This window comes from Artemia sp. Qi Xiang Cuo, chromosome 7, assembly GCF_049724085.1.
Source record: "Artemia sp. Qi Xiang Cuo chromosome 7, ASM4972408v1, whole genome shotgun sequence".
In the NCBI taxonomy this organism is placed as follows: Eukaryota; Metazoa; Arthropoda; class Branchiopoda; order Anostraca; family Artemiidae; genus Artemia; species Artemia sp. Qi Xiang Cuo.
The window spans coordinates 47621903-47643977 of record NC_142800.1 but is presented as its reverse complement, the minus strand read 5'-3'; the positions used below and the strand labels follow the sequence as shown (position 1 = coordinate 47643977).

The 22075-nt window shown below is 32.2% G+C and overlaps 1 protein-coding gene across 1 annotated transcript in view; it reads right to left on the bottom strand.

Annotated features, from left to right (window-relative positions):
* Positions 1-20130, bottom strand: part of LOC148950353 (uncharacterized) — a 253340-nt gene extending 233210 nt beyond the window's left edge. The window contains exon 1 of the mRNA XM_089091845.1: positions 20082-20130. Within this exon, the coding sequence (XP_088947971.1) occupies positions 20082-20111 (30 nt within the window). The 5' untranslated portion in view covers positions 20112-20130. The remainder of the gene's footprint in view (positions 1-20081) is intronic.
* Between the last annotated feature and the right edge of the window lie 1945 nt (positions 20131-22075).

The window sequence follows — 22075 nt, the reverse complement described above, 5'->3', positions numbered from 1 at the left end:
GGTAAACCACAACAAACACTATTGAAATATTCCATCTCTTGCATTTCAACGAATAGGATCCAAAATAAACTTTGAAACATCAAGAGAATGTAACAGTGACATGGTAAACCATAAAAGAACACTACTGAAATATTCCAACTTTTATATTTCAACGAACAAAATCCGAAATGAACTTTGAAACATCAAGAGAATGTAAAAGTGACATTGTAAACCACGACGAAACGCTACTGAAATAATCTAACTCTTACATTTCAACAATAGCATATCTAAATTTATCTTTGAAACATCTAGAAAATGTAACAGTGATAAGGTAAACCACTAGAAAACACTACTGAAATAATCTAACTCTTGCATTTCAACGAAAAAAATCAAAAATGAACTTTGAAAAATCAAGAGAATGTAACAGTGACTAGATAAAACACAACAAACGCTACTGAAATATTCCAAGTCTTGCATTTCAAGGAAAGAAAAATCGAAAATGAACTTTGAAACATCATGAGAATGTAACACTGACAAGGTAAACCAGAACAAACACTATTGAAATATTCCATCTCTTGCATTTCAACGAAAAGGATCCAAAATGAACTTTGAAACATCGAGAGAATGTAACAGTGACATGGTAAACCATAACAAAACACTACTAAAATATTCCAACTCTTGCATTTCAACGAGAAAGATCCAAAAATGAACTTTGAAACATCAAGAGAATGTAACATTGACATGGTAAACCACGAGAAAACACTACTGAAATATTCCAACTCTTGCATTTCAACGAAAAAGATCTAAAATGAACAGTGAAACATCAAGAAAATGTACCAGTGACAAACTAAACCATAACAAAACATTTCTGAAATATTCCAACTCCTACATTTCAACAAAAAAAAATCCAAAATGAACTTTGAAACATCAAGAGAATGTAACTCTGACAAGGTAAGCCAAGACAAAACACTACTGAAATATTCCAACTTTTGCATTTCAATGAAAGAAATCCAAAATGAACTTTGAAAACTGAAGAGAATTTAACTGTGACAGAGTAATCCATGACAAAACAGTACTGAAATATTCCAACTCTTGCATTTCAACGACAAAAATCAAAAAAGGAACTTTGAGACAGCAAGAGAATGTAACAGTGACTAGGTAAACCACGGCAAACACTACTGAAATATTCCAACTCTTACATTACAATGAAAAAATCTAAAATGAAATTTGAAACATCAAGAGAATATACTAGTGACAAGGTAAACCACAACAAAACACTACTTAAATATTCCAACTCTTACATTTCAACAAAAAAAAACTCCAAAATGACCTTTGAAATGTCAAGAGAATGTAACAGTGATATTGTAAACCACGACGAAACGCTACTGAAATAATCTAACTCTTGCATTTCAACAAAAAAAAGTCTAAAATTCACTTTGAAACATCAAGAGAATGTAACAGTGATAAGGCAAACCACTGCAAAACACTACTGAAATAATCCAACTCTTGCATTTCAACAAAAAAAAATCTAAAATTATCTTTGAAACATCAAGATAATGTAACAGTGATAAGGTAAACCACTAGAAAACACTACTGAAATAATCTAACTCTTTCATTTCAACAAAAAAAATCAAAGATGAACTTTGAAAAATCAAGAGAATGTATCAGTGACTAGATAAACCACAACAAACACTACTGAAGTATTCCAACTCTTGCATTTCAAGGAAAGAAAAATTGAAAATGAACTTTGAAACATCATGAGAATATAACAGTGACTAGGTAAACCACAACAAACACTATTGAAATATTCCATCTCTTGTATTTCAACGAAAAGGATCCAAAATGAACTTTGAAACATCAAGAGAATATAACAGTGACATGGTAAACCATGACAAAACACTACTGAAATATTCCAACTCTTGCATTTCAACGAAAAATATCCAAAAATTAACTTTGAAACATCAAGAGAATGTAACAGTGACATGGTAAACCAATAGAAAACACTACTTAAATATTCCAACTCTTGCATTTCAACGAAAAAGATCTAAAATGACCTTTGAAACATCAAGAGAATGTACCAGTGACAAAGTAAACCACAACAAAACACTTCTCAAATATTCCAACTCCTACATTTCAACAAAAAAAAAAAATCCAAAATGAACTTTGAATCCAAAATCCAAAATGAAACATCAAGAGAATGTAACTCTGACAAGGTAAGCCACGACAAAACACTACTGAAATATTCCAACTCTTGCATTTTAATGAAAGAAATCCAAAATGAACTTTGAAAAATCAAGAGAATGTAACTGTGACAGAGTAATCCATGACATAACAGTACTGAAATATTCCAACTCTTGCATTTCAACGACAAAAATCAAAAAAGGAACTTTGAGACATCAAGAGAATGTAACAGTGACAAGGTAAACCACTACAAAACACTACTGAAATATTCCAACTCTTACATTTCAACAAAAAAATCTAAAATGAACTTTGAAACAGCAAGAGAATGTAACAGTGACTTGGTAAACCACAACAAACACTACTGAAATATTCCAACTCTTACATTTCAACGAAAGAAATCCAAAATAAACTTTGAAAAATCAAGAGAATTTAATATTGATAAGGTAAACCACGACAAAACACTATTGAAATATTCCAACTCTTACATTTCAATGAAAAAATCTAAAATGAAATTGAAACATCAATAGAATGTGCCAGTGACAAGGTAAACCACAAAAAAACACTACTGAAATATTCCAACTCTTACATTTCAACAAAAAAAAATCCAAAATGACCTTTGAAACGTCAAGAATGTAACAGTGACTTGGTAAACCGCCACAAAACACTACTGAAATAATCTAACTCTTGCATTTCAACGAAAAAAATCAAAAATGAACTGTGAAACATCAATGAATGTACCAGTGACAAGGTAAACCACAACAAAACTCTACTGAAATATTCCAACTCTTACATTTCAACAAAAAAAATCCAAAATGAACTTTGAAACGTCAAGAGAATGTAGCAGTGACATGGTAAACCACAACAAACACTACTGAAATATTCCAACTTTTACATTTCAATAAAAAAAATCCGAAATGAACTTTGAAACATCAAGAGAATGTAACAGTGATATTGCAAACCACGACGAAACGCTACTGAAATAATCTAACTCTTGAATTTCAACAAAAAAAGAATATAAAATTAAATTTGAAAAATCAAAAGAATGTAACAGTGATAAGGCAAAGCAATACAAAACACTACTGAAATAATCCAACTATTTCATTTCAACGAAAAAAAAAAATCAAAAATGAACTTTGAAAAATCAAGAAAATGTAACAGTGACTAGATAAACCACAACAAAACCTACTGAAATATTCAAAATATTGCATTTCAAGGAAAGAAAAATCAAAATGAACTTTGAAACATCATGAGAATGTAACATTGACTAGGTAAACCATGACAAAACACTACTGAAATATTCCGACTCTTGCATTTCAACGAAAAGGATCCAAAATTAACTGTGAAACATCAAGAGAATGTACCAGTGACAAAGTAAACCATAACAAAACACTTCTGAAATATTCCAACACTTGCATTTCAAGGAAAGAAAAATCGAAAATGAACTTTGAAACAGCAAGAGAATGTAACAGTGACTAGGTAAACCACAACAAACACCACTGAAATATTCCAACTCTTACATTTCAACGAAAGAAATCCAAAATGAACTTTGAAAAATCAAGAGAATGTAATAGTGACAAGGTAAACCACGACAAAACACTATTGAAATATTCCAATTCTTACATTACAATGAAAAAATCTAAAATGAACTTTGAAACATCAAAAGAATGTACCAGTGACAAGGTAAACCACAAAAAGAGAATGTAACAGTGATAAGGCAAACCACTACAAAACACTACTGAAATAATCCAACTCTTGCATTTCAACGAAAAAAATCAAAACTGAACTTTGAAAAATCAAGAGAATGTAACAGTGACTAGATAAACCACATTAAACGGTACTGAAATATCCCAACTCCTACATTTCAAGGAAAGCAAAATTGAAAATGAACTTTGAAACATCATGAGAATTTAACAGTGACTAGGTAAACCACAACAAACACTACTGAAATATTCCAAATATTACATTTCAAGGAAAGAAAAATTGAAAATGAACTTTGAAACATTATGAGAATGTAACAGTGACTAGGTAAACCATGACAAAACACTACTGAAATATTCCGACTCTTGCATTTCAACGAAAAGGATCCAAAATTAACTGTGAAACATCAAGAGAATGTACCAGTGACAAAGTAAACCATAACAAAACACTACTGAATTATTCCAACTTTTGCATTTCAAGGAAATAAAAATCGAAAATGAACTTTGAAACATCATGATGATTTAACAGTGACTAGGTAAACCACAACAAACATTACTGAAATATTCCAACTCTTGCATTTCGAGGAAAGAAAAATCGAAAATGAACTTTGAAACATCATGAGAATGTAACAGTGACTAGGTAAACCACAACAAACTCTATTGAAATATTCCATCTCTTGCATTTCAACGAAAAGGATCCAAAATGAACTTTGAAACATCAAGAGAATGTAACAGTGACATGGAAAAACCAAGACAAAACACTACTGAAATATTCCAACTTTTACATTTCAACTAAAAAAATCGGAAATGAACTTTGAAACATCAAGAGAATGTAACAGTGACATTGTAAACCATGACGAAACGCTACTGAAATAATCTAACTCTTGCATTTCAACAAAAAAAAATCTAAAATTATCTTTGAAACATCAAGATAATGTAACAGTGACTAGGTAAACCAGAACAAACACTATTGAAATATTCCATCTCTTGCATTTCAACGAAAAGGATGCAAAATGAACTTTGAAACATCAAGAGAGTGTAACAGTGACATGGTAAACTATGACAAACCACTACTTATATATTCCAACTCTTGCATTTCAACAAAAAAGATCCAAAAATGAACTTTGAAACATCAAGAGAATGTAACATTGACATTGTAAACCACAAGAAAACACTACTGAAATATTCCAACTATTGCATTTCAACGAAAAAGATCTAAAATGAACTGTGAAACATCAAGAGAATGTACCAGTGAAAAACTAAACCATAACAAAACATTTCTGAAATATTCCAACTCACACATTTCAACAAAAAAAATCCAAAATGTACTTTGAAACATCAAGAGAATGTAACACTGACAAGGTAAGCCACGACAAAACACTACTGAAATATTCCAACTCTTGCATTTCAATGAAAGAAATCCAAAGTGAACGTTGAAAAATCAAGAGAATGTAACTGTGACAGAGTAATCCATGACAAAACAGTGCTGAAATATTCCAACTCTTGCATTTCAACGACAAAAGTCAAAAAAGGAGCTTTGAGACATCAAGAGAATACAACAGTGACATGGCAAACCACTACAAAACACTACTGAAATAATCCAACTCTTGCATTTCAACGAAAAAAAAAATCAAAAATTAACTATGAAACAGCAAGAGAATGTAACAGTGACTAGGTAAACGACAACAAACACTACTGCAATATTCGAAATCTTACATTTCAAGGAAAGAAAAATCTAAAATGAACTTTGAAACATCATGAGAATGTAAGAGTGACTAGGTAAACCACAACAAACACTACTGAAATATTCCATCTCTTGCATTTCAACGAAAAGGATCCAAAATTAACTTTGAAACATCAAGAGAATGTAACAGTGACATGGTAAACCTTGACAAAACACTACTGAAATATTCCAACTCTTGCATTTCAACGAAAAAGATCCAAAAATTAACTTTGAAACATCAAGAGAATATAACAGTGACATGGTAAACCACGAGAAAACACTACTGAAATATTCCAACTCTTACATTTCAATGAAAAAGATCTAAAATGAACTGTGAAACATCAAGAGAATGTACAAGTGACAAAGTAAACCATAACAAAATACTACTGAAATATTCCAACTCTTGCATTTCAAGGAAAGAAACATCGAAAATGAACTTTGAAACATCATGAGAATGTAACAGTGACTAGGTAAACCAAAACAAACATTACTGAAATATTCCAACTCTTGCATTTCAAGGAAAGAAAAATCGAAAATGAACTTTGAAACATCATGAGAATGTAACAGTGACTAGGTAAACCACAACAAACACTATTGAAATATTCCATCTCTTGCATTTCAACGAATAGGATCCAAAATAAACTTTGAAACATCAAGAGAATGTAACAGTGACATGGTAAACCATAAGAAAACACTACTGAAATATTCCAACTTTTATATTTCAACGAACAAAATCCGAAATGAACTTTGAAACATCAAGAGAATGTAAAAGTGACATTGTGAACCACGACGAAACGCTACTGAAATAATCTAACTCTTGCATTTCAACAATAGCATATCTAAATTTATCTTTGAAACATCTAGAAAATGTAACAGTGATAAGGTAAACCACTAGAAAACACTACTGAAATAATCTAACTCTTGCATTTCAACGAAAAAAATCAAAAATGAACTTTGAAAAATCAAGAGACTGTAACAGTGACTAGATAAAACACAACAAACGCTACTGAAATATTCCAAGTCTTGCATTTCAAGGAAAGAAAAATCGAAAATGAACTTTGAAACATCATGAGAATGTAACACTGACAAGGTAAACCAGAACAAACACTATTGAAATATTCCAACTCTTGCATTGCAACAAAAAGGATCCAAAATGAACTTTGAAACATCAAGAGAATGTAACAGTGACATGGTAAACCTTGAGGAAACACTACTGAAATATTCCAACCCTTGCATTTCAACGAAAAAGATCCAAAAATGAACTTTGAAACATCAAGATGATATAACAGTTACATGGTAAACCACAATAAAACACTACTTAAATATTCCGACTATTGCATTTCAACGAAAAAGATCTAAACTGAACTGTGAAACATCAAGAAAATGTACCAGTGACAAACTAAACCATAACAAAACATTTCTGAAATATTCCAACTCCTACATTTCAACAAAAAAAAATCCAAAATGAACTTTGAAACATCAAGAGAATGTAACTCTGACAAGGTAAGCCAAGACAAAACACTACTGAAATATTCCAACTTTTGCATTTCAATGAAAGAAATCCAAAATGAACTTTGAAAACTGAAGAGAATTTAACTGTGACAGAGTAATCCATGACAAAACAGTACTGAAATATTCCAACTCTTGCATTTCAACGACAAAAATCAAAAAAGGAACTTTGAGACAGCAAGATAATGTAACAGTGACTAGGTAAACCACGGCAAACACTACTGAAATATTCCAACTCTTACATTACAATGAAAAAATCTAAAATGAAATTTGAAACATCAAGAGAATATACTAGTGACAAGGTAAACCACAACAAAACACTACTGAAATATTCCAACTCTTACATTTCAACAAAAAAAAACTCCAAAATGACCTTTGAAACGTCAAGAGAATGTAACAGTGATATTGTAAACCACGACGAAACGCTACTGAAATAATCTAACTCTTGCATTTCAACAAAAAAAAGTCTAAAATTAACTTTGAAACATCAAGAGAATGTAACAGTGATAAGGCAAACCACTGCAAAACACTACTGAAATAATCCAACTCTTGCATTTCAACGAAAAAAATCAAAAATAAACTTTGAAAAATCAAGAGAATGTAACAGTGACTAGATAAACCGCAACAAAGACTACTGAAATATACCAACTCCTACATTTTAAGGAAAGAAAAATCTAATATGAACTTTGAAACATCATGAGAATGTAACAGTGACTAGGTAAACCACAACAAACACTACTGAAATATTCCATCTCTTGCATTTCAACGAAAAGGATCCAAAATTAACTTTGAAACATCAAGAGAATGTAACAGTGACATGGTAAGCCATGACGAAACACTACTGAAATATTCTATCTCTTGCATTTCAACGAAAAAGATCCAAAAATGAACTTTGAAACATCAAGAGAATGTAACAGTGACATGGTAAACCACGAGAAAACACTACTGAAATATTCCAACTCTTACATTTCAATGAAAAAGATCTAAAATGAACTGTGAAACATGAAGAGAATGTACCAGTGACAAAGTTAACCATAACAAAACACTACTTATATATTCCAACTCTTACATTTCAACAGAAAAAAAAATCCAAAATGAACTTTAAAACATCAAGAGAATGTAACAGTGACATGGTAAACCACGAGAAAACGCTACTGAAATATTCCAACTCTTACATTTCAACAAAAAAAAATCCAAAATGACCTTTGAAACGTCAAGAATGTAACAGTGACATGGTAAACCGCCACAAAACACTACTGAAATAATCTAACTCTTGCATTTCAACGAAAAAAAAATCAAAAATGAACTGTGAAACATCAAAAGAATGTACCAGTGACAAGGTAAACCACAACAAAACACTACTGAAATATTCCAACTCTTACATTTCAACAAAAAAAAATCCAAAATGAACTTTGAAACGTCAAGAGAATGTAGCACAGACATGGTAAACCACAGCAAACAATACTGAAATATTCCAACTTTTACATTTCAATAAGAAAATCCGAAATGAACTTTGAAACATCAAGAGAATGTAAGTGATATTGCAAACCACGACGAAACTCTACTGAAATAATCTAACTCTTGCATTTCAACAAAAAAAGAATCTAAAATTAACTTTCAAACATCAAGAGAATGCAACAGTGATAAGGCAAACCACTAAAAAACACTACTGAAATAATCCAACTCTTGCATTTCAACGAAAAAAAAATCAAAAATGAACTTTGAAAAATCAAGAAAATGTAACAGTGACTAGATAAACCACAACAAACACTACTGAAATATTCCAAATATTACATTTCAAGGAAAGAAAAATCGAAAATGAACTTTGAAACATCATGAGAATGTAACAGTGACTAAATAAACCATGACAATACACTACTGAAATATTCCGACTCTTGCATTTCAACGAAAAGGATCCAAAATTAACTGTGAAACATCAAGAGAATGTACCAGTGACAAAGTAAACCATAACAAAACACTACTGAAATATTCCAAATCTTGCATTTCAAGGAAAGAAAAATCGAAAATGAACTTTGAAACATCATGAGGATTTAACAGTGACTAGGTAAACCACAACAAACATTACTGAAATATTCCAACTCTTGCATTTCGAGGAAAGAAAAATCGAAAATGAACTTTGAAACATCATGAGAATGTAACAGTGACTAGGTAAACCACAACAAACACTATTGAAATATTCCATCTCTTGCATTTCAACGAAAATGATCCAAAATGAACTTTGAAACATCAAGAGAATGTAACAGTGACATGGTAAACCATGACAAAACACTACTGAAATATCCCAACTCTTGCATTTCAACTAAAAAAATCGGAAATGAACCTTGAAACATCAAGAGAATGTAACAGTGACATGCTAAACCACCAGAAAACGCTACTGAAATATTCCAACTCTTACATTTCAACAAAAAAAAACCTAAAATGAACTTTGAAACATCAAGAGAATGTAACAGTGACATGGAAAACCGCGACAAAACACTGCTGAAATAATCTAACTCTTGCATTTCAACGAAAAAAAATCAAAAATGAACTGTGAAACATGAAGAGAATGTACCAGTGACAAAGTTAACCATAACAAAACACTACTGAGATATTCCAACTCTTACATTTCAACAGAAAAAAAAATCCAAAATGAACTTTAAAACATCAAGAGAATGTAACAGTGACATGGTAAACCACGAGAAAACGCTACTGAAATATTCCAACTCTTACATTTCAACAAAAAAAAATCCAAAATGACCTTTTAAACGTCAAGAATGTAACAGTGACATGGTAAACCACCACAAAACACTACTGAAATAATCTAACTCTTGCATTTCAACGAAAAAAAATCAAAAATGAACTGTGAAACATCAAAAGAATGTACCAGTGACAAGGTAAACCACAACAAAACACTACTGAAATATTCCAACTCTTACATTTCAACAAAAAAAAATCCAAAATGAACTTTGAAACGTCAAGAGAATGTAGCAGAGACATGGTAAACCACAACAAACAATACTGAAATATTCCAACTTTTACATTTCAATAAAAAAATCCGAAATGAACTTTGAAACATCAAGAGAATATAAGTGATATTGCAAACCACGACGAAACTCTACTGAAATAATCTAACTCTTGCATTTCAACAAAAAAAGAATCTAAAATTAACTTTGAAACATCAAGAGAATGTAACAGTGATAAGGCACAGTGACTAGATAAGCCACAACAAACACTACTGAAATATTCCAAATATTACATTTCAAGGAAAGAAAAATCGAAAATGAACTTTGAAACATCATGAGAATGTAACAGTGACTAGGTAAACCATGACAAAACACTACTGAAATATTCCGACTCTTGCATTTCAACGAAAAGGATCCAAAATGAACTGTGAAACATCAAGAGAATGTACCAGTGACAAAGTAAACCATAACAAAAAACTACTGAAATATTCCAACTCTTGACTTTCAAGGAAAGAAAAATCGAAAATGAACTTTGAAACATCATGAGGATTTAACAGTGACTAGGTAAACCACAACAAACATTACTGAAATATTCCAACTCTTGCATTTCGAGAAAAGAAAAATCGAAAATGAACTTTGAAACATCATGAGAATGTAACAGTGACTAGGTAAACCACAACAAACACTATTGATATATTCCATCTCTTGCATTTCAACGAAAATGATCCAAAATGAACTTTGAAACATCAAGAGAATGTAACAGTGACATGGTAAACCATGACAAAACACTACTGAAATATTCCAACTTTTACATTTCAACGAAAAAAATCGGAAATGAACTTTGAAACATCAAGAGAATGTAACAGTGACATGGTAAACCACGAGAAAACGCTACTGAAATATTCCAACTCTTACATTTCAACAAAAAAAAATCCAAAATGACCTTTGAAACGTCAAGAATGTAACAGTGACATGGTAAACCACCACAAAACACTACTGAAATAATCTAACTCTTGCATTTCAACGAAAAAAAATCAAAAATGAACTGTGAAACATCAAAAGAATGTACCAGTGACAAGGTAAACCACAACAAAACACTACTGAAATATTCCAACTCTTACATTTCAACAAAAAAAAATCCAAAATGAACTTTGAAACGTCAAGAGAATGTAGCAGAGACATGGTAAACCACAACAAACACTACTGAAATATTCCAACTTTTACATTTCAATAAAAAAATCCGAAATGAACTTTGAAACATCAAGAGAATGTAAGTGATATTGCAAACCACGACGAAACGCTACTGAAATAATCTAACTCTTGCATTTCAACAAAAAAAGAATCTAAAATTAACTTTCAAACATCAAGAGAATGCAACAGTGATAAGGCAAACCACTAAAAAACACTACTGAAATAATCCAACTCTTGCATTTCAACGAAAAAAAAATCAAAAATGAACTTTGAAAAATCAAGAAAATGTAACAGTGACTAGATAAACCACAACAAACACTACTGAAATATTCCAAATATTACATTTCAAGGAAAGAAAAATCGAAAATGAACTTTGAAACATCATGAGAATGTAACAGTGACTAGGTAAACCATGACAAAACACTACTGAAATATTCCGACTCTTGCATTTCAACGAAAAGGATCCAAAATGAACTGTGAAACATCAAGAGAATGTACCAGTGACAAAGTAAACCATAACAAAAAACTACTGAAATATTCCAAATCTTGCATTTCAAGGAAAGAAAAATCGAAAATGAACTTTGAAACATCATGAGGATTTAACAGTGACTAGGTAAACCACAACAAACATTACTGAAATATTCCAACTCTTGCATTTCGAGGAAAGAAAAATCGAAAATGAACTTTGAAACATCATGAGAATGTAACAGTGACTAGGTAAACCACAACAAACACTATTGAAATATTCCATCTCTTGCATTTTAACGAAAATGATCCAAAATGAACTTTGAAACATCAAGAGAATGTAACAGTGACATGGTAAACCAAGACAAAACACTACTGAAATATTCCAACTTTTACATTTCAACGAAAAAAATCGTAAATGAACTTTGAAACATCAAGAGAATGTAACAGTGACATTGTAAACCATGACGAAACGCTACTGAAATAATCTAACTCTTGCATTTCAACAAAAAAAAATCTAAAATTATCTTTGAAACATCAAGAGAATGTAACAGTGACTAGGTAAACCAGAACAAACACTATTGAAATATTCCATCTCTTGCATTTCAACGAAAAGGATGCAAAATGAACTTTGAAACATAAAGAGAATGTAACAGTGACATGGTAAACCATGACAAAACACTACTGAAATATTCCAACTCTTGCATTTCAACGAAAAATATCCAAAAATGAACTTTGAAAAATCAAGATATTGTAACAGTTACATGGTAAACCACGATAAAACACTACTGAAATATTCCAACTATTGCATTTCAACGAAAATGATCTAAACTGAACTGTGAAACATCAAGAGAATGTACCAGTGACAAACTAAACCATAACAAAACATTTCTGAAATATTCCAACTCCTACATTTCAACAAAAAAAATCCAAAATGAACTTTGAAACATCAAGAGAATGTAACAGTGACAAGGTAAGCCACGACAAAACACTACTGAAATATTCCAACTCTTGCATTTCAATGAAAGAAATCCAAAATAAACTTTCAAAATCAAGAGAAAGTAACTGTGACAGAGTAAGCCATGACAAAACAGTACTGAAATATTCCAACTCTTGCATTTCAACGACAAAAATCAAAAAAGGAACTTTGAGACATCAAGAGAATGTAACATTGACAAGGTAAACCACGACAAAACACTACTGAAATAATCCAACTCTTACATTTCAACAAAAAAAATCTAAAATGAACTTTGAAACAGCAAGAGAATGTAACAGTGACTTTGTAAACCACTACAAACACTACTGAAATATTCCAACTCTTACATTTCAACGAAAGAAATCCAAAATGAACTTTGAAAAATCAAGAGAACGTAATAGTGACAAGGTAAACCACGACAAAACACTATTGAAATATTCCAATTCTTACATTACAATGAAAAAATCTAAAATGAACTTTGAAACATCAAGAGAATGTACCAGTGACAAGGTAAACCACAAAAAAACACTACTGAAATATTCCAACTCTTGCATTTCAACAAAAAAAATCTAAAATTAACTTTGAAACATCAAGAGAATGTAACAATGATAAGGCAAACCACTACAAAACACTACTGAAATAATCCAACTCTTGCATTTCAATGAAAAAAATCAAAAATGAACTTTGAAAAATCAAGAGAATGTAACAGTGACTAGATAAACCACAACAAACACTACTGAAATATTCCAACTCCTACATTTCAAGGAAAGAAAAATTGAAAATGAACTTTGAAACATCATGAGAATTTAACAGTGACTAGGTAAACCACAACAAACACTACTGAAATATTCCAAATATTACATTTCAAGGAAAGAAAAATTGAAAATGAACTTTGAAACATCATGAGAATGTAACAGTGACTAGGTAAACCAAGACAAAACACTACTGAAATATTCCGACTCTTGCATTTCAACGAAAAGGATCCAAAATTAACTGTGAAACATCAAGAGAATGTACCAGTGACAAAGTAAACCATAACAAAACACTACTGAAATATTCCAACTCTTGCATTTCAAGGAAAGAAAAATCGAAAATGAACTTTGAAACATAATGAGGATTTAACAGTGACTAGTTAAACCACAACCACCATTACTGAAATATTCCAACTCTTGCATTTCGAGGAAAGAAAAATCGAAAATGAACTTTGAAACATCATGAGAATGTAACAGTGACTAGGTAAACCACAACAAACACTATTGAAATATTCCATCTCTTGCATTTCAACGAAAAGGATCCAAAATGAACTTTGAAACATCAAGAGAATGTAACAGTGACATGGTAAACCATGACAAAACACTACTGAGATATTCCAACTTTTACATTTCTACGAAAAAAATCGTAAATGAACTTTGAAACATCAAGAGAATGTAACAGTGACATTGTAAACCATGACGAAACGTTACTGAAATAATCTAACTCTTACATTTCAACAAAAAAAATCTAAAATTATCTTTGAAACATCAAGAGAATATAACAGTGACTAGGTAAACCAGAACAAACACTACTGAAATATTCCATCTCTTGCATTTCAACGAAAAAGATCCAAAATTAACTTTGAAACATCAAGAGAATGTAACAGTGACATGGTAAACCTTGACAAAACACTACTGAAATATTCCAACTCTTGCATTTCAACGAAAAAGATCTAAAATGAACTGTGAAACATCAAGAGAATGTACCAGTGACAAATTAAACCATAACAAAACATTTCTGAAATATTCCAACTCCTACATTTCAACAAAAAAAAAATCCAAAATGAACTTTGAAACATCAAGAGAATGTAACACTGACAAGGTAAGCCACGACAAAACACTAATGAAATATTCTAACTCTTGCATTTCAATGAAAGAAATCCAAAATGAACTTTGAAAAATCAAGAGAATGTAACTGTGACAGAGTAAGCCATGACAAAACAGTACTGAAATATTCCAACTCTTGCATTTCAACGACAAAAGTAAAAAAAGGAACTTTGAAACATCAAGAAAATGTAACAGTGACAAGGTAAACCACTACAAAACACTACTGAAATAATCCAACTCTTACATTTCAACAAAACAAAATCTAAAATTAACTTTGAAACAGCAAGAGAATGTGACAGTAACTAGGTAAACCATTACAAACACTACTGAAATATTCCAACTCTTACATTTCAACGAAAGAAATCCAAAATGAACTTTGAAACATCAAGAGAATGTAACAGTGACATGGTAAACCACCACAAATCACTACTGAAATAATTCAACTCGCGCATTTCAACGAAAAAGATCCAAAAATGAACTTTGAAACATCAAGAGAATGTAACAGTGACATGGTAAACCACGAGAAAACCCTACTGAAATATTCCAACTCTTGCATTTCAACGAAAAAGATCTAAAATGAACTGTGAAACATCAAAAGAATGTACCAGTGATAAAGTAAACCACAAAAAGACACTATTGAAATATTCCAATTCTTACATTTCAACGAAAAAAAATCCAAAATGAATTTTGAAGCATCAAGAGAATGTAACAGTGACAAGGTAAACCACGACAAAACACTACTGAAATAATCCAACTCTTACATTTCAACAAAAAAAAAATACAAAATGAACTTTGAAAAATCAAGAGAATGTAACAGTGACTAGGTAAACCACAACAAAAACTACTGAAATATTCCCACTCTTACATTTCAAGGAAAGAAAAAACTAAAATGAACTTTGAACAATCAAGAGAATGTAGCAGTGACATGGTAAACCACGACAAAACACTACTGAAATATTCCAACTCTTACATCTCAACGAAAAAAAATCCAAAATGAACTTTGAAAAATCAAGGGAATGTAACAGTGTTATGGTAAACCACGACAAAACACTACTGAAATAATCTAACTCTTGCATTTCAACGAAAAAAATCAAAAATGAACTTTGAAAAATCAAGAGAATGTAACAGTGACTAGATAAACCACAACAAACACTACTGAAATATTCCAACTCTTACATTTTAAGGAGAGAAAAATCTAAAATGAATTTTGAAAAATCAAGAAAATGTAACAGTGACATGGTAAACCACGACGAAACACTGCTGAAATAATCTAACTCTTGCATTTCAACAAAAAATCTAAAATTAACTTTAAAACATCGAGAGAATGTAACAGTGATAAGGTAAACCACTGCAAAACACTACTGAAATAATCCAACTCTTGCATTTCAACGAAAAAAATCAAAAATGAACTTTGAATAATCAAAGGAATGTAACTGTGACTAGATAAACCACAACAAACACTACTGAAATATTCCAACTCTTACATTTCAAGGAAAGAAAATCTAAAATGAACTTTGAACCATCATGAGAATGTAACAGGGACAAGGTAAACCACGACAAAACACTAATGAAATATTCTAACTCTTGCATTTCAATGAAAGAAATCCAAAATGAACTTTGAAAAATCAAGAGAATGTAACTGTGACAGAGTAAGCCATGACAAAACAGTACTGAAATATTCCAACTATTGCATTTCAACGACAAAAGTAAAAAAAGGAACTTTGAGACATCAAGAGAATGTAACATTGACAAGGTAAACCACGACAAAACACTACTGAAATAATCCAACTCTTACATTTCAACAAAAAAAAATCCAAAATGAACTTTGAACCGTCAAGAGAATGTAACAGTTACATGGTAAACCACAACAAACACTACTGAAATATTCCAACTTTTACATTTCAACGAAAAAAATCCGAAATGAACTTTGAAACATCAAGAGAATGTAACAATGACATTATAAACCAAGACAAAACACTACTGAAATAATCTAACTCTTGCATTTCAAAAAAAAAATCTAAAATGAACTTTGAAACATCAAGAGAATGTAACACTGACATGGTAAACCACGACAAACACTACTGAAATATTCCAACTCTTGAAGGGGAGGGAAGAAGAGGAGAAGGAGGTAGGGGAGGGAAAGGAGGTAAGGAGGAGGAGGGGAGGGGAGGAGGGGAGGGGATGGTCAGGGGGAGGGAAGGGGAGTGGAGGGGAGGAATGAGGTAGGGGAGCGCGGAGAGGGGCTCTTTGGGAATCGGGGAGGCCCTTTGGGGTCGGGGGAGGGGGCTTTGGGGCACATGGGGGATCTTTGGAGGCCAGGGGGGGCTTTGGGGCCCCGAGGGGCCTTTGAGGGGCTCGGGGGGTCATTTGGGGTTGGGGTAGGGGACCCTATAACACTATTCAAATGGTAGTTGTGTATTATACTGAACACAGTCAAGAACCACCCTAATAAAAAAAAATATATATCTATTAATAGGAGTTAGCATTTCCTCAGATGGTTTACCATTTTCGTTTCTGCTTTCAAATTTATCTCGTCTCATGGAGAAATTTTATCAATCAGTTATCTTTTCCTGTCTGTATTTTCAACTCTCGGATAAGAATATACCAATATTGAAATTTCTTCATCTGATGATGTCACCTTGTTATCATAGTGTTCCAACCGGATGTTGACATTCAAGAAAATGATTTCCTTATCTGATGATGTCACCATCTTATCATAGTATTCCAACCGGATTTTGACATCCAAGAAATATCCAGCAATTGTTGGGTGAACTTTTGTTGACATCCAAGAAAACAACAAATAAATTGATCAACACACATAACCATCGAACAATAACCAGATGTCTACATCCTTCAATTGTTGTCGCGAACTTATGTTTACATCTATCAAACGGTGAGAAATACCATGAAAAAACATTCTCACTGAGAAAACCCAAAAAACATGCATAAATTATGTACTGTCAGCGTTAGACTCAATTACAGATGGTAGCACGGTGTTCGTCCCGCAGTCGAAAGGGCCTCCCTACTTAAGGCGTGTTGAGGTAAGGGTGTTGAATTTAACCTATTTGGTGATCAGAATGGATTCAACGTTATTGTAGCCCAAAGACTATGCATATTTTCATCAATTGGTTTAAATAATGTTCCATGTACCCCTCCATCAATTTTTTAAAGTACAAAAATTATTTAAATTTGTTGCAAATTTTGTCCAAAATGTATGGCAAGCCAAAATCTTGATTTTTAAGGAAAAACTGAAGAAAGTATTATAAATATTCCTCTTGTTGACCAATAAAAAAATTATATCAGTTATTCCCTTCCTTTTTTTGTTCTTTTATGACAAATAAAAACTCACAGGTCGAAATATAAACTGTTTTCAGTGAAGCGTAAATGACGCTCTGGTCTTTAGAAGGCAAAGCCATAGAAAATTAGCTAAGTTTTGTTGCTGGCTGCCTATAATTTAAGTTTGACTTGATTATTTTTTTTAGGCTTAATCTCTGCTTGTTCAGACTTTCATTTATTGATACATTAGGGTTAGACAGCTATTCAGCTTAAATTTAAATACGAAATACTGTTTAATTTGATTTCTGCTCGTCTTAGGCCATGAATTACCAAATGAAGATCCTTGGAGCCTCAGTATGTTTGATTCTAATGTACAGAACTAAGACATGACCTGCAAGTGCAGCTGTCCTGCGCTGTCTCGATACTCTTTAATCTAAGCCGCTCCAGAGAATTGAGGGAGTCTAGGGGACAGACTACGTCAGCGATGATTGCCTTGCAATGTAAAACTTTCTAGTCGCTCTTTTCACACTAGGTTGCTCAGTGGACACTTTGCTGGTTGAGAACTCTCTGTTGGTTTACTGGTTCAAGCCTGCCGAAACTCTGGATCAGATTCTTTATGACTTCGGATTTAATAAGTAGTGACTGGGAACGTCCAAAAGGAAGGCCCAAGTTACGGTGGAGTAGCTGTCTCGGAAAGTTACTGGACCAGACTAGAATTCTAATTTCAGATGAAGAGACTCCTGCTGCTGACCACCCATATGGAGAAGACTGACGACACTTTCAGCACCACCCTGGCTTGAGGATTAGCCCTGATGTAGTTCTTTAGTTTTCTTTGAAAAACTTGTTTTGTGGAAATACTTTTTTCTTCAAATTAAACAATGCGCTCGAACTGATCAATCCATTAAGCTCGGTTTAATTTTTGATATACAATTGAAATAACTGAGGAAAGACTTCTACTTCGCATCCTTGACAAAATGTATCTTTTAAATAAATCTCATAAAATTTATCATATTGCCTAACTTAAAACACAGCACTTTATTAAGCACAGTGCCGAAATTAGCGCCTTATTTAAAACACAAAACATTATATGAATTTTGTATGGTAGAAATATAAAGAGCTTTAGCATATTTCTCACAGGCAAAAAAAATGTTTTAGGATATTTTTTCAAATTTAAACTTGCTTGATTCGCTAAGACCTTTGGATTATTAATTTGTAGCAAATCTGAAATGAAGCAGTCCAGGCAGAGTCAGGGCAGTAAACTAACTTCTGGAATTCACCTTCGTACTATGCATTGAAATTTTCCGTAGGTTAATCCAACATAACTGGATTTCTTGAGTTCACATTATCGTTTATTATTTCTTTGATTTCGAAATAATACTAAAGCAACTTTCCACAGTTTACAACTTATATTACTAGTAACAGACAATGCAGCTAGCAGAACCTCTGAGTTGCCTCAGTTGCCTTAATAACTTTTTGGTTTCAAAAATAAATTTTTTTCTTTTGCTGCTTCAATTTCGTATAGAATTCTAATTATATGCTAAAAAAAAATCGATACCATACCCGAATCATACCAAGGACCTTATAAATCAGTCTTTTATGTTCTCCATGCTACCTATGAGATTTCTTAATCTGAAAACAAAATCTTTTTTTTGGCGGTGTTGCATATATAATATGCAAAAAACTAGCTTTTCAAATTTCTAACAATTAACGGGAAATACCTAAGGCCATTTTGTTTGAGCTAGTTTTATAGATACGTGTTGCATATTTTTTTGCATGCTACTTTTGGGATTTCCTAATCAGAAAACGAAATCCTTTTTTTGGTGGTGTTACATATATGATCAGTAAAGTACTAGCTTTTCAAATTTCTAACAATAAAGGGGAAATACCTAAAGTCAGTTTGCTTGATCTAGTTTTATAGATATTTATTGCACAGCTTTTTTATTTTTTGCATGCTACTTATGGGATTTGCTAATCAAAAAACGGATTTCGTATATATAATCAACAAAGTACTAGCTTTTCAAGTTATTAACAATAAAGGGGAAATACCTCGAGTGAGTTTGTCTGAGCTAGTTTTATAGATGTGTGTTGCATAAGCTGCAACCCGGAAAAACGCAACTTTTTTCTTGGCTTTGATTCTTTGAGTACTAAGCGATTGAAGTTGAGAAATTTTTCCAACGAAAACAAATGTGAATTACATAAAATTTAGCTGCTACTCCTGCCAGGTTTTCTACAAGTTACAAAATAAACTTATTGATTACCTACCGATAAGACAAGAACATGAAATATTTTCATCCTGACTACTGAGATGAGCTTCGGACGGCTTAACGAATACTAAACGGATCATTTTAATTATCAGCACATTAAAACCCTTGAAAAACTAGTTTTGAGGTGAGTTTTTATACTGAGGCTGTTGCCTTTTACATGCAATGTTAGAATACTATTATAATGTTAATTTCAGAATACTAAGAAGATAAATATTTCATATTTGTAAATATTTTTTTAAATAATAAGCTACATTTTTAGAAGATATATAGGCCTAATGCGTTTTTCGATGGAAGTTCACAGCAATGTTCACATGTAAAGCTTCGGAGCATATACCGTACAAATCGATAAAACTAGCTCAAATAAAACAGCCCAGGATCTATCCACGTATTTGCAGAATTTTGAAAAACTAGTGCTCTACTAATAATATAAAACTACTATAATTTTTGCAGAAACCCAGTTCTATCTTTTTCAGCGGACAAATCAAGTAATTTAGGACGTTTTATTATTAGTTGCAGTTGTTCAATATCGTACGCGTTGTATCTTATCATTTTGCAGATAAATCTAAAAGGTAGTTCTTAAATTGAAAGACAAGCCCTAGAAATTTCCCTTGTGGTTTAAAAATATCCTTGAAATAGGCAGAAATTACACTGGAGTTTATGTTTTGAACCATTAATTCCGGATTTTTCACAACACTAAATTGAATCCCCAAAATTAAAATTTACGTTATAATTTATTGATAATATGGCTGGGGAGACAAGCGATTGGTTTTATAAATAAGCCTTTCATTTTGTAACGTGCTGTCAAACATTTGGTCATAAAATAAAAATTTCTTCTTTTTTGGATTCAGTACCTTTGATAGAATTAAGCATTTTAGCATTTTCGCCGCCTAGTCAATACCTCGCTCTTTACGCTAAAGTTCGAATTTTGTTCGAATCACAAATGCCTGAAGCACAAAGTCCGTTTAATTAGAATAGATAGCTCTTTTGAAAGTACTAAAAAAAACATTAGCGTAAACAGCAAGGTATTGACTAGGGTACAAAACCCCTCATATACGTAATAATTTTTGTTCGTTTTAATTTTTAATGTTGCTCCTTACTTTCTGTTGAAAAAACTTGTTTTTTATTTAATTCCTAATCGTCTTTTAAATAGTGCTGGGAAATCCGGCCCCCTTCATAGAAATGTCCCTTCCCCCAAGAAAACATCCTTCATGGAAAAATGCTCCCACGTAACCTCCTTTTCTGACCCTCCCCCCCTCCCCAGACGAAGAAATTCCTCCTGAAAACGTCTGTATACTTCCCATTAACCAATACTATATGCAAACAATGGACAAAGTTCACAACTTAAAACCCTTCCCCCAGGAACTGTGGGGAATTAAATCATCCTCAAAGACATATTTATTAAATTTTCGACTATGCTAAACAAAATGACTATCTAAAAAATTTTATTGGGTGACTTTGGGAAAAAAATGAGTGTAGGAGGGGGCCAAGTTGCCCTCCAATTTTTTTGGTCACTTAAAAGGGCACTAGAACTTATACTTTCCATTCGAATGAGCCCTCTCACGATATTATAGGGCTACTGGATCGATACGATCATCCCTGGGAAAAAAAACAAACAAACACACATCCGTGATCTTTCTTCTGGCAGAAAACGCAAAATTCCACATTTTTGCCGATAGGAGCTTGAAACATCTACAGTAGGGGTTTCTGTTACGCTGAATCTGATGGTTTTATTTTCATTAAGTTTCTATCACTTTTAGGGGATTTTTACCCCTTTTATTCGAAAATAATGCAAATTTTTCAGGCTCTCAACTTTTCATGTGTATGAATCAACTTGATGAAACGTATATATTTATACGTTTGATAAATCAGCAAAAAAAATCCGATTCTTTTCACACATCTACTGGTATCCAAATTCCGTTTTTAGAGTTTCCGTTAATATTGAGCCGGGTCGCTCCTTACTTACAGTTCGTTACCACGAACTGTTTGATAAGT